General features: G+C 41.0%; 1 protein-coding gene and 1 non-coding gene across 3 annotated transcripts in view; both read right to left on the reverse strand.

Annotated features, from left to right (window-relative positions):
• LOC126032082 (solute carrier family 12 member 6) overlaps window positions 1-12,585 on the reverse strand; it is a 155,595-nt gene that overhangs the window by 69,990 nt on the left and 73,020 nt on the right. For both annotated transcript variants that reach the window (XM_049789788.1, XM_049789787.1), the window contains 9 exons: window positions 12,000-12,214; window positions 9,959-10,117; window positions 9,686-9,784; window positions 9,390-9,447; window positions 4,021-4,195; window positions 3,443-3,561; window positions 2,105-2,203; window positions 1,640-1,759; window positions 115-219 (listed from right to left, as the gene is read on the reverse strand). In XM_049789788.1, the coding sequence (XP_049645745.1) occupies window positions 115-219; window positions 1,640-1,759; window positions 2,105-2,203; window positions 3,443-3,561; window positions 4,021-4,195; window positions 9,390-9,447; window positions 9,686-9,784; window positions 9,959-10,117; window positions 12,000-12,214 (1,149 nt within the window). The remainder of the gene's footprint in view (window positions 1-114; window positions 220-1,639; window positions 1,760-2,104; window positions 2,204-3,442; window positions 3,562-4,020; window positions 4,196-9,389; window positions 9,448-9,685; window positions 9,785-9,958; window positions 10,118-11,999; window positions 12,215-12,585) is intronic.
• LOC126033104 (U6 spliceosomal RNA) lies at window positions 6,328-6,431 on the reverse strand. Its single transcript, XR_007504259.1, has one exon. It is a non-coding gene; the product is annotated as a U6 spliceosomal RNA (small nuclear RNA).

Here is a 12,585-nt window from a genome sequence, read left to right on the forward strand (position 1 = left end):
ATGGACTGCTTAAGCAATACTATTTCCTTATCCTGCAATCAATGAAGCAAAAATATCTCTGTGTTAATGATATGCACAAACACACGATGATCTATTGATTTTTTTTTTTTTTACCTCCAGTTTTTAGTGTGTGGTGGTCCTTCCTCTAGACGAAGAAGAGCAAACCGGGCTGCACTGAGGGACAGTCCACGAATACCATCACCCCATTCTTTCTCAGCTCTGCAGGAAAAGAAAAGAAGAACAATGATAATTTAAACTACAGTTACGCAAAATGTCCTTTTTTTTTTTCTGAATCCAAGAGTAACAACGTGTATAAAATAGAGAAGGTTACAAGGTGGGGCCGGAGAGAGAGCAGAGTGGTAGGGCGTTTGCCTTGCCCACAGCCAATCCAAGATGGATGGTGGTTCGAATCTCAGCATCCCATATGGTCCCCCAAGCCTGTCAGGAGCATTTCTGAGTGCGGAGCCAGGAGGAACCCCTGAGTGGCACAAAGTGTGACCCAAAATAAATTAAAAAAAGGTTACAAGGCATTTAAATAAAATATATGATGCTCTTTACTAACATAATGAGCCCTTTGTAAGTAGGACAATGATATAATTCATCAACAAATGGTACAAAAGGAAGAGTTACTCACTTATTACACATAACTATGCAAACTAATAATGGAAAAGTTATTTGGATTAAGAAATTAAATCTAAACCGAAGTTCAAATTTGAAATTTGTTTTTTGGGCCACCTCCAGCAGCGCTCAGGGGTTACTCCTGACCTCTGCACTCTGAAATTGCTCCTGGGTGTTGGAGAGATAGCAAAGCAGAAGGGTGTTTGCCTTGCATGCAGCCGACTCAGGATAGACAATGGTTTTCCCCGCTGGCAGGCTCGGGGGACCACATGGATGCTCAGATTTGAACCACCATCTATCCTGGGTCAGCTGCATGCAAAGCAAACACCCTGCCACTGTGCGAAAGTTTAGATTATTGGGGTGGGAGCGGTGGCACAGGCGGTAGGATGTTTGCCTTGTACGTGCTAACCTAGGAGGAACCGAGGTTTGTCCCATATGGTCCCCCAATCCAGGGGCGATTTCTGAGCACATAGACAGGAGTAATCCCCGAGTGTCACCGGATGTGGCCCAAAAACCAAAAAAAAAAAAAAAAGTTTATCATAAAGGAGAGAAAATAAAACTCAGTTTCCAGAGTGCGTGTTATTCTTATACTTTTTAAGTTGTAAAAAATTTTCAGGACCAATATATTTTCTCATAGGTAATCCCTTTAATAAAGAGTCACGGTCTTCATGACAAGAATGTAATATATACAACATACAAGCTATAGGCAATCCCTCGAGTAAAGAGATAAACAAGAATACTGTAATACTAAACAGATTCCCTTTGTTTTAAAGAATCAGTTATATAGTTAAGGTAATTAAGAGCAGAAAATTTTGTTATGGATCAGTATTTTTTCAAAGTAAATGGTGCTGAAAAGATCCAAAGGAGCCACAGACTTGGGTGTAATTGGAAGGGTTTTCTGTTTTGTACATTCAAAGCTAATTTCCAGGGGCCACTGAGTAGTTCTTTTTCTGAAAAGGGAGTAGAAAGCCAAATAATGTTTGGAAACCTGTGTGATAATGTTATCAGAATTGATACTCACCCTTGATACTCAATGTACTTGTAGATCATACCAGCTATTACCATGGCTACAATGGCATAATACCAGGAGGAAATAAACATCAAAGCCAGACAAATACTCATTCCCATGAAAGACAGTGCCCTAGAAAATTAAAACAAAACCACATATATACACAGTGGGTATTTTTAAGTTGTAGAGATGGCAAGTTGGTGTTAAAAAGTTATTATAAAGTGATAATGAGATGAGAAAACATGGCAGGAAAATGAAAATTCAAGTGATCACTGAAAGTATAACATGGAATGGCTAGTTAAAACATTTCTTTTTCTTTGAGAACTCAGATTCACCAACTTTTTTTTTGTTTGTTTCTTAAACTCCAAGTGGCTGCATGCAAGGCAAACACCCTACACTCTGTACTATCGCTCAGGCCCCTCAGGTTCCTTTTGTGGGGAATCACCAATTGAAATGTGGGGAGAAAAAAAGACTTACCAGTGGTAGTAGCGGAACCGGGGTCTCCAGTTTGGTGTTCGAAGTAATGTTTGCAAGGCACATGCCAAATTCACAAAGAGGTAACACATGAGAAAAAACCTGACAATGCAAATAGAGCAATGATTATTATTTTCAAATAATTTAGTTTTCAGGACTATTTAAAATAATGGTAAACTTTTGCTATATTTAAGTCTGGCTACATTCAGTGTTCAAGGTTTTCTAGTGTTAGATTGGTGCTCAGGAAACACTCCAGGGGACAAAATGGATCTCACAGGTCAAACCTGGGTCAGCTATGTACAGACCTTACATATTGTACTATTTTTCTGGCCTGTATTTAAGTCTGTATTGTAGCTCACTGGCCTTCTAGATAAAAATTTGAACTTCTGCTCTACATATCACCTCATCCAAGGTCATCTTTTCCCTAAAGACATAACTTTATAATTTTTTTCAAAAGACATAACTAACACAATTATTGGAAAATTCCTAGTATCGTCTGTTATTCTATCTTTTTTTTTTTGGGGGGGGGGAGGAATCACACCAGCAGTGCTCAGGGGTTACTCCTGGCTCTACGCTCAGAAATCGCCCCTGGCAGGCTCGGGGGACCATATGGGATGCCGGAATTCGAACCACCGTCCTTCTGCATGCAAGGCAAACGCCTTACCTCCATGCTATCTCTCCGGCCCCTGTTATTCTATCTTATAAGTTTACTCAATCAAATTCTGTGGGTTTTTATGTTTAGAAATTTCTAAACTCTCTGTCCCCTCCTCACCCCCCTAAGCCCATCATTAACTGTCACTTTATTCGGGCTCTTATTTATTACACCTGGCATACTACATATCATCAAAGACATTAAAATACTAGTAAGGGGGCTGGAGAGAAAGCATGGAGATTGGGCGTTTGCCTTGCATGCAGGACAGTGGTTCGAATCTTGGTATCCCATATGGTCCCCTGAGCCTGCCAGGAGCAATTTCTGAGCGTAGAGCCAGGAGTAGCCCCTGAGCGCTGCCGGATGTGACCCAAAAACCAAAATAAAATAAAATACTAGTAAGCCACAGCTGAATTAAAGTGAACATTAGCCATAAAAGCTACAACCAACTAAAAATGAGAAATAAAACCAAATATTTTTGAAGCTCTACAGATAAACCACATACAGAAGAAACTAACAATTTATAAAAGTTAACTTCACATGAAACTCGTCAGTAATATTCACTATTTAGATCAAGCTATCCTCGTATTTGGCTCACTCTGCTGACATCTTAGCTATTAGATCCTGATGAAAATCAACATGCATATACATCAAACTGGCAAGAATAAACAAAGAGAAAAGTGAGGTCTTACATGGAAAGAATTGGGGCCACGAGATCCAAGGAGGCGATAAGGATCCCCAGCTCTGCAATAGCAGCAGTTAAAAGTAAAGCCCAGGTAGGTTCCCCATTGGCTTTGCTGTGACCAAAAACCTGCACAGAGAAAGTATACAACATAGGAGTGTGGGAGTGTTTGAGTAAATGCTTCCTGATTGTTACCTGCAGAAATCTAAAGATATCTATAGGTTAACAATGGTACAACTGTCCTACCTTTGTCCTACTCACAAAAACTCTTACAGAGATTTAAAGAGTTTTGATCGCAGAGATAGTTAAAAGGGCGAGTGTGCAGGTTCTGTACGTTGCAGGCGCAGGTTCGATACACAGTACTGACTGCCTGGTCCCAGGAGCACTGCTGCGAGTGACTCCCAAGCAACATGTCGAGAGTATGAACTGAATACCAATAAGTGTGCCCTCTCCCCCAACAAAAACAATGTCTTGCATTAAATAACTATACATTATCATATAATCTACTAATTCCTTAGCTTCTAAAAATATTGTTTTTTGTAAACCTGGATGAAAAAAAAAATAAGGGTGTAGGAAAGTGTCACTCACTCTCAGGAAGGGTATGATGTTATCCTTGGCTATCGCTTGTAGAAGCCTTGGTGCACCTGTGAGACTCTGAAGTCCAGCTCCACATGTGGAAAAGAAGGAGCCAATGACAATCACCCATGGCGATGGCCAAGATAAAGTACCTACCACCAGATTACCTTTCACAGCATCTCCAAACCTGGGAGAGAAATTAAGAGCACAAAAACTCAACTTACAACTTTAAACTGAAAGACTACTAAATCATCCTATTTTTTTCTTATTTATGTCTTTGGAGAAACAAAATTCAAAGAAAATAGTGTTTTAAGAGGGTGGGTGGAGCCATAGCCATAGTATAGCGATTAAGGCGTTTGTCTTGCATGCAGATCACCCAGGTTCAATCCCCAAACACCTCCAGGAGTGACTTCTGAGTGCAGATTAACCTGAACATTTCTGGGTGTGGCCCAAAACCAACCAAGAAAAAAAAAAGTATTAAGAAAGGTAAAGGTGGGGCCAGGCGGTGGCGCTAGAGGTGAGGTGCCTGCCTTGCCTGCAGTAGCCTAGGACGGACCTCGGTTTGAACCCCCGGCGTCCCATATGGTCCCCCAAGCCAGGAGCGACTTCTGAGCGCATAGCCAGGAGTAACCCCTGAGCATCAAATGGGTGTGGCCCAAAAACCAAAAAAAAAAAAAAAAAAGAAAGGTAAAGGTAGACATCATTACCCTACAAATAACCTGCAGGACAAGGAAATAAACTAAATTACTAATCTTCAGATTATCAAAACAAACTGCTCTTTGCAGGTCAAGTGGAAAAATATAGGAAATCCAGAATTATAAAAGAACTACTAACATTTATTATAGTTAGATAAGCTCATAGAGCCATAATTCTTTATTAATTTCTTTTGGTGGGGAACCAACTTGTACTAGGGATTGAACCAAGATTACTATGTGCAAAGCATTCATCTTAATCTCTGTACTATTTTCCTGTTCCCTGTATTCCTTTAAAACTCACAAGCATTTTGGGGGGCCGGAGTGATAGCATGCAGTTCGGTGTTTGCCTTGCACGTGGCTGATCCAGTAGAGGCCTGGGTTCAATCCCTGGATTCCCATATGGATCCCTGAGATTGCCAGGAGCGATTTCTGAGCACAGAGCCAGGAGTAACCCCAGAGTGCCATCGGGCGTGGCCCAAAAACCAGGGACCAGAGCAATAGCACAGCAGTAGGGCATTTGCCTTGCATGCATCTGACACCAGACAGACTTGGTTTTGATTCCCAGCATCCCATATAGTCCCCCCCACCCAGCCTGCTAGGAGCTATTTTTGAGTGCAGAACAAAGATCATCCTTGAACATTCTTGGGTGTACCCTCCCCCCCCCCAAAAAAGAAAAAAAACCAAACCAAGATAAAAAAAAAACCTCAGAGGTAGTTTTTTTTGTTTTGTTTTGTTGTTTTTTTTTTGGGGTTTTTGGGCCACACCCGGCAGTGCTCAGGGGTTACTCCTGGCTGTCTGCTCAGAAATAGCTCCTGGCAGGCACGGGGGACCATATGGGACACCAGGATTCGAACCAACCACCTTTGGTCCTGGATTGGCTGCTTGCAAGGCAAATGCCGCTGTGCTATCTCTCCGGGCCCGTGCTATCTCTCCAGGCCCTCAGAGGTAGTTTTTATTCCTAAAAGTGTTACAAGGTTTTTTTGTTTGTTTTTGGGCCACACCCAGTGATGCTCAGGGGTTACTCCTGACTATGTGCTCAAAATCGCTCCTGGCTCAGGGGACCATATGGGACATGGAGGATCAAACCACAGTCCGACCTAGGTTAGCACATTTGTAAGGCAAACGCCCTACCGGTTACCGCTTGCACCACCGCTTGCACCACCGTTTTGATCCCACAAGTTTTTTGTTTTTTTTCCCTGTGGCTTTTGGGTCACACCCGGCAGTGCTCAGGAGACACTCCTGGCTCCATGCTCAGAAATTGCTCCTGGCAGGCAGGGGGACCATATGGGACGCCGGGATTCAAACTGATGACCTTCTGCATGAAAGGCAAATGCCTTACCTCCATGCTATCTCTCCAACCCCGATCCCACAAGTTTTTGTAGGTTCAATAGCATAGCATAATTTACACTATTTCTGTATTACTTTTCACTATACAAAAGGCTGTGATGAACTTTATAAAGCAGAAAATGTGGCTCAGCAGTAAAACACATGTCTTGCATGTATGAGATCAGCAATCGGTCTTAGGCACTGAAAAAATAAAAACTGGGAAAATTTTATGATCTATATTCAAATATCAGATTTTCTTTATTTTTCCTATCTCTGCGATACATTCCCGTATTTTTTTTAAAATATGGAACGCTTCACGAATTTGCATGTCATCCTTGCACAGGGGCCATGTTAATCTTCTCTGTATCGTTCCAATTTTAGAAACGAGCACCCCATATTATTTTTTATAGTATATTTTATGAGGAAATAAATGTAACAAAAGGAATTACTATCTTAAAATACTGCTTTACAAATAGGTTATGCTAGGGCTAGATGGACAGGTCAATAGCTGTAGTGCATAATTTCTATGCTGGAGGTCCAGGATCAACCTCCAAGTACTGGTGGGTGAGGTCAATCCACTTCCTCTCTAAAAGAGAAAGGTATACTAAATTATGGTGTATATTTGCATAGTTTTGGGGACACACCAGTGGAGCTCAGGTTACTGCACAAGGGTAGCTCCTGGCAGTGTGTGGTTTGTATAATTCTAGGGCTATATATGCTGGTGCCAAGGGCGACAGGTAGCACTGTGTTTGGGAAAGCTCCTAGCAATATTCAGAGCACCAAGTGCTGCCAGTGATCACACCTGAACTTCCAACTTGCACAGCATGTGCTTAAACTCCGACTTATTTCTCTGGCCTGGGATTATATTAAATATTAATTCCACTGGATATATAAGAATGTTCAAATCTTAAGACACACACACGGGTCAGAGCGATAGCATAGAAGGTAGGTTGAGCGTATGTCTTGTATGCAGCAAACCCAAGACCAAACCGAATTTGATCTCCAGCATCCTATGTGGTTCCCTGAGCCTGGCAGGAGTGACTTCTAAGTGCAGAATCAGGAGTAACCCATAAGCATTGCTGAACAAAGGGAGAAGCTGTTATCTGTTTTGATGAATCTGAGAAACTCACAGGATAGAAACATTTGGTCTAGTCTTAAAAAATATGTTTACTATTAGGTGAGAGTAACCCCACCTCCCCCCCAAAAACCAATCCAAAGTTGGTAGAACAGTTTCTAAAACAAGGGATATTCAACTTAAATTATTTTGGAGCAACACCTGTTTTTTTTTTTTTATCATGGCTTACTTCTGGGCTCTTCACTCAGGAATCATTCCTGGTGACATTGGGGGGTAATATGGGGTGTCAGGGAGCAATATCTAGAATCATATGCAAAGCAGGATCCCATGCAAGGCAAGTACCCTACCTTCTGTATTACTACTCCATCACCTTACCTTTAAAATGTGACTAGAACATGGATGAGGAGTTTAAGAGGTAATTCTGGGAGATGGGATTAGAAAGAGATAATAGGGGCCCGGAGAGAAAGCACAGCGGCATTTGCCTTGCAAGCAGCTGATTCAGGACCAAAGGTGGTTGGTTCGAATCCCAGTGTCTCATATGGTCCCTGTGCCTGCCAGGAGCTATTTCTGAGCAGACAGCCAGGAGTAACCTCTGAGTACCACCGGGTGTGGCCCAAAAACCAAAAAAAAAAGAAAAGAAAAGAAAAAAATTTTTTGCTTGTCTTGTGAAAGATCAGAATTATAAATTAGAGCTGGAGAGATAGCATGGAGATAAGGCATTTGCCTTGCATGCAGAAGGTCGGTGGTTTGAATCCTGGCATCCTATGTGGTCCCCTGAACCTGCCAGGAGCGATTTCTGAGCACAGAGCCAAGTTACCTCTGAGCACTGACATGTGTGACCCAAAAACCAAAACCAAAAAAAATTAAAAAATTAAAAAATATGGGGCCGGGTAGGTGGCGCTGGAGGTAAGGTGTCTGCCTTGCAAGCGCTAGCCAAGGAAGGACCTCGGTTCGATCCCCCGGCGTCCCATATGGTCCCCCCAAGCCAGGGGCGATTTCTGAGCACATAGCCAGGAGTAACCCCTGAGCGTCAAACGGGTGTGGCCCAAAAACCAAAAAAAAAAAAAAAAAAAAAAAAAAAAAAAAAAAAAAAATTAAAAAATATCCTTAAGGATTGTATAAAATGAACTTAAAGTGGAAAGAACGAGTCTTTTTTTTTTTCTTCAAATTAATTGGGGCATTTTACACAGTTCAGAAACCAATTTCTCAGAGTGGGAAGAATGGTGATTAACCAATATAAGAAAAATAGATAAGTAAGTTGTAGATTTCTTTTTCTTTTCTTTTTTTTTTTGGGGGGGGTCACACCCAGCATCGCTCAGGGGTTACTCCAGGCTCTATGCTCAGAAATCACTCCTAGCAGGCTCGGGGGACCATATGGGACGCCGGGATTTGAACCGATGACCTTCTGCATGAAAGGCAAATGCCTTACCCTCCATGCTATCTCTCCGGCCCCTTTTTCTTTTTTCTTGGGGGGGGGTTCTTTTTCTTTTCTTTTTGGTTTTTGGGTCACACCCCACAGCATTCAGGGGGTATTACTGGCTCTGCACTCAGAAATCACTCCTGGAGGACTGGGGAACCATGTAGGATGCCGGGATGGAACCTAGGTCCGTCCTGGGTTGGCAGAGTGCAAGGCAAACACCCTACCACTGTGCTATCACTCCGGCCCCAAGGAATTTTTCCAAAAACTTGTTTTATAGAACTTACTCAATACATCATATATATACAAATAAGACGATATATATGTACAAATATACATACATATAAATGTTTTATATATATATATATATATATATATATATATATATATATATATATATATATATATATATATATATATAACCAGGTACTTTTTAATATTCACTAGCCTATTGAGAAATTATATATTGTTTCTTTCATTTCTTGGGGGGAGGGCAAACATTAATACCAGGAAAGCCCAGGGGTTACTTATGGCTGACTCAGGAATTATTACTGGTGGGCTTAGGGGACCATATGGAATACTGGGGATCAAACTAGGGTCAGCCACATGCAAGGCAAACAATCTACCTGCTGTACTATTTCTCTGTCCCTTATACATGTATTTTCTAATTGTTAGTTTTCATAAATACCTCAGTTTGGGTTTGAGTTAGTAACTGTTATGGAGTTTTGTAAGATGACCAGATAGAGTGGAAGAGACAGGTCTGGGATGTTGCCCAGTGGTATAACACTTGCTTTGAATACATGAGACCTGGTGTTTAATACCCATGGCTAGAAGAAAAAGACAAAATGTTAAGAAATCAGCTACTCACTTGTCTCTGAGAACAACGCCTTCTATACAGGCACCAAAAAGAACAACATTGCTTAAATCTACCATACTGAGAGTCAAGGAAACTGATGCTCACTCTTCAAGACAGAGTACTTATATCCTGGTTACACCACTCAGCAAAATAAGCTGCAAATTCACTAATTCTATAAATTACTTCTTGAGTCAAAGATTAAGCAGACATTACCCATAATATTTATTACTAAAATAAAAATATTGACTATCCAAGATCTATAGGATGTCCTATGAGCAAGAACAGGGAATAGATTCATGGAAGGATACAAACAAAGGAGGTAGTCAAAATGGCAAGGATGGTGCCAATAGGAATAGATTTTTGGGCATCTTTTAGATCTCCAGATCTATTTGATCCAGCCATGATACCTTTAGAGAAGGGAAACAGACGAAGTTAGCTTTTTCTTAGTTCCTGGACATGTTGATATTCATACTATGCCAAAGGTTATAGGAAAATCTAGAAACTCTGAAAATATAGTATGTCTTCTAAAAAGAATCAGTTCCTGCATCTGATAACTTGAAAATAGACAACCACATGCTTACCTGTGACAGAGGGAAAGAAGATCCCCACTAGAAGAGTGAAGGAGGTGGTGATGTCAACAAGGACATACTCATGGTTTAAATTGCCTAAGACATCAGAAGATTTGGATGAAGGTTTTTCAATAATCTCTCCCTTTAGTAGATAATTACTCCAAAGGTTCTCTGCAGTCGGAAAAAAGGGAGATAGCACATAGCAGCAGAATAGAAAGAAGTTAGATAGCTTTCCATCAAAATAACATTCTAAGTCAGATTCCTTAAGTGTCTGCTTCTAAATGAGCCTATATGCGTATATATGTGTACATAAACATGTCATGCACTACAACACACACAAAAGAGCTAATATATTTGTGATTTGGTTAAAATTTAATTTTAAAATACTTAGTTTAAAATGCAGTTAAGGTGCATATTAATATAATGAAATTAATAAAAAGTTAATAAGACTAAAGCTATATGTTCTGTAAGCTAGTATTTTTTCAGTCATTAATATTGTTTCTAATAATTTAAATTTTCTAACATGCAAGTCATTTGTGGACCAAACTTTGTTATTTTTCCTGTGACACAATGAGGTGTTTGAGGTCCATTCCCAGTTCTTTGCTGAAGTTACTATGGCAGTGCTTTGGGATATCGTGAGGTGGCAGGGAGCCAACCCATGTGTCTCACATACAAAGCATAAACTCAGCCTGTTGCAATCTCTGGGACCCTTAAACATTTAAGATTAAAAATAATTTAAAGAGTTTAGCTGAGGAGAGTCAGAGAGATAGCACAGTGGGTAAGGTGTTTTTGCCTTGCACGTGACTGACCCAGGTTCAATCTTTGGCACCCCATAAGGTCCTCCAAAAGTGCCAGAAGTGATTCCTGAGTGTAGAGCCAAGAGTAACCCTAGAGTGCCACCAGGTGTGATGCCCCTCCCCCCAAAAAAGAAAAGAGTAATAAGAGTTTAGCTGATTTGGGAAGACACATATATGAATGTCGTGACAGTAAGAAATCCATTTTATCATTAGAAATAACAATTGCAATTTTTCAAAAGTAAGACAAGATATTTTATGTCATACTAGTTAAAAAGGAATTACTTTTTTTTTTTTTTTTTTTTTGGTTTTTTGGGCCACACCCTGTGACGCTCAGGGGTTACTCCTGGCTATGTGCTCAGAAGTTGCTCCTGGCTTCTTGGGGGACCATATGGGACGCCGGGGGATCGAACCGCGGTCCGTCCTAGGCTAGTGCAGGCAAGGCAGGCACCTTACCTCCAGCGCCACCGCCCGGCCCCAGGAATTACTTTTGAGAAACAGAATGCCTGTCTCGAAGATAGGCAGGGGGTGGGGAAGGAGGGAGAATGGGGCACTGGTGAAGGGGGGGTGTGCTCTTTTTTATAAATGAAATCCAACTACAAACATGTTTGTAATCATGGTGCTTAAAGAAAGATATATTAAAAAAACAAACAAATGAAAAAAAGGAATTACTTTTATTGCTGAAGCTGGTGAGATAGTTTAGAGGGAAGAGTCACTATCTTACACATGATGACCTAGATTCGATCCCTGGCAACATATATGGTCCCTGAGCCCTGTCAAGAGTTATTTCTGGGTATAGAGTAACTCTTGCGCATTGCTGAGTGTGGCAAACAAAGAAACAAACAAAAATGTGATTTGCTGACTAGGGAGATAGTTCAATAAACCTGAGTGAACACTTTGAATGAAGGTCAACTTCAGGTTCAATCTCTTCTACTGTACTACTTGGAGCGACACTTAGCACTAAAGTGAAGTTAGCCCACAGCACCAGGAGAACAGGAGGAATCCAAAAGGTGCTTTTTCTCAGCTTTGTTTTGAAAAGAAGGCAAATGTTAGCAGGTAACACTTGGGAAGTTATTCTCAAAAGTAATGAACTGACAGAAAAACAGAAAGATATTGTATGCTAGCCAGGTATATATACTTCAGTGGTAGAGCATTTGCTTCTGAAGTGTGAGGTCCTAGGCCTAGCCCAGCACGGGAGGTGACATAAAGAAAGAGAGCAGGCTCACTATAAGGAAAAAATACGTCTCCAATCTACTTACCTGTAATGACACCACTAGCCAATCCAGGGATGCCCTGGATTGAAGTGACATTATTGTGTACAAAGTATTCATCGCAGGTGACATTGAAAAACTGAGTTGAGTTACAGAAGAAGCCCCATAACTTTGATGGTACTGTCATATTGTTGATTTCCTTGGTCTTAGAGCAAATGTCAATGTGTCTTGATGAGAGGGTTCGATTACCCAGCATGCAGACCCTAAGTGAAAACAAGCATTGAGAAAGATGAAGGAAAATAACAAATTTTAAGAGATTGTTTAGAAATGGGTTAGTAAGGGTCTGGAGTGATAGTACAGTGGCAGGGCATTGACCTTGCATATGGCCAACCTGGGACAGACCTGGGTTTGATCCTTGGCATCCCATATGGTCCCCCAAGCCTGCCAGCAGCGATTTCTGAGTGCAGAGCCAGGGGTAACCCTTGAGCATCGATGGGTGTGGCCCCAAAGCCGGCCCCCCCCAAAGAAATGGGTTCATGAATAGTCAATACACTAAGATACTAAAAAAAAACCACCATAAAACAAACAAACAAAAAACACCCTCATTTCTTAGAGCTTCTAACTGTCATATATG

The sequence above is a fragment of the Suncus etruscus genome, chromosome 16, assembly GCF_024139225.1.
Source record: "Suncus etruscus isolate mSunEtr1 chromosome 16, mSunEtr1.pri.cur, whole genome shotgun sequence".
Lineage (NCBI taxonomy): Eukaryota > Metazoa > Chordata > Mammalia > Eulipotyphla > Soricidae > Suncus > Suncus etruscus.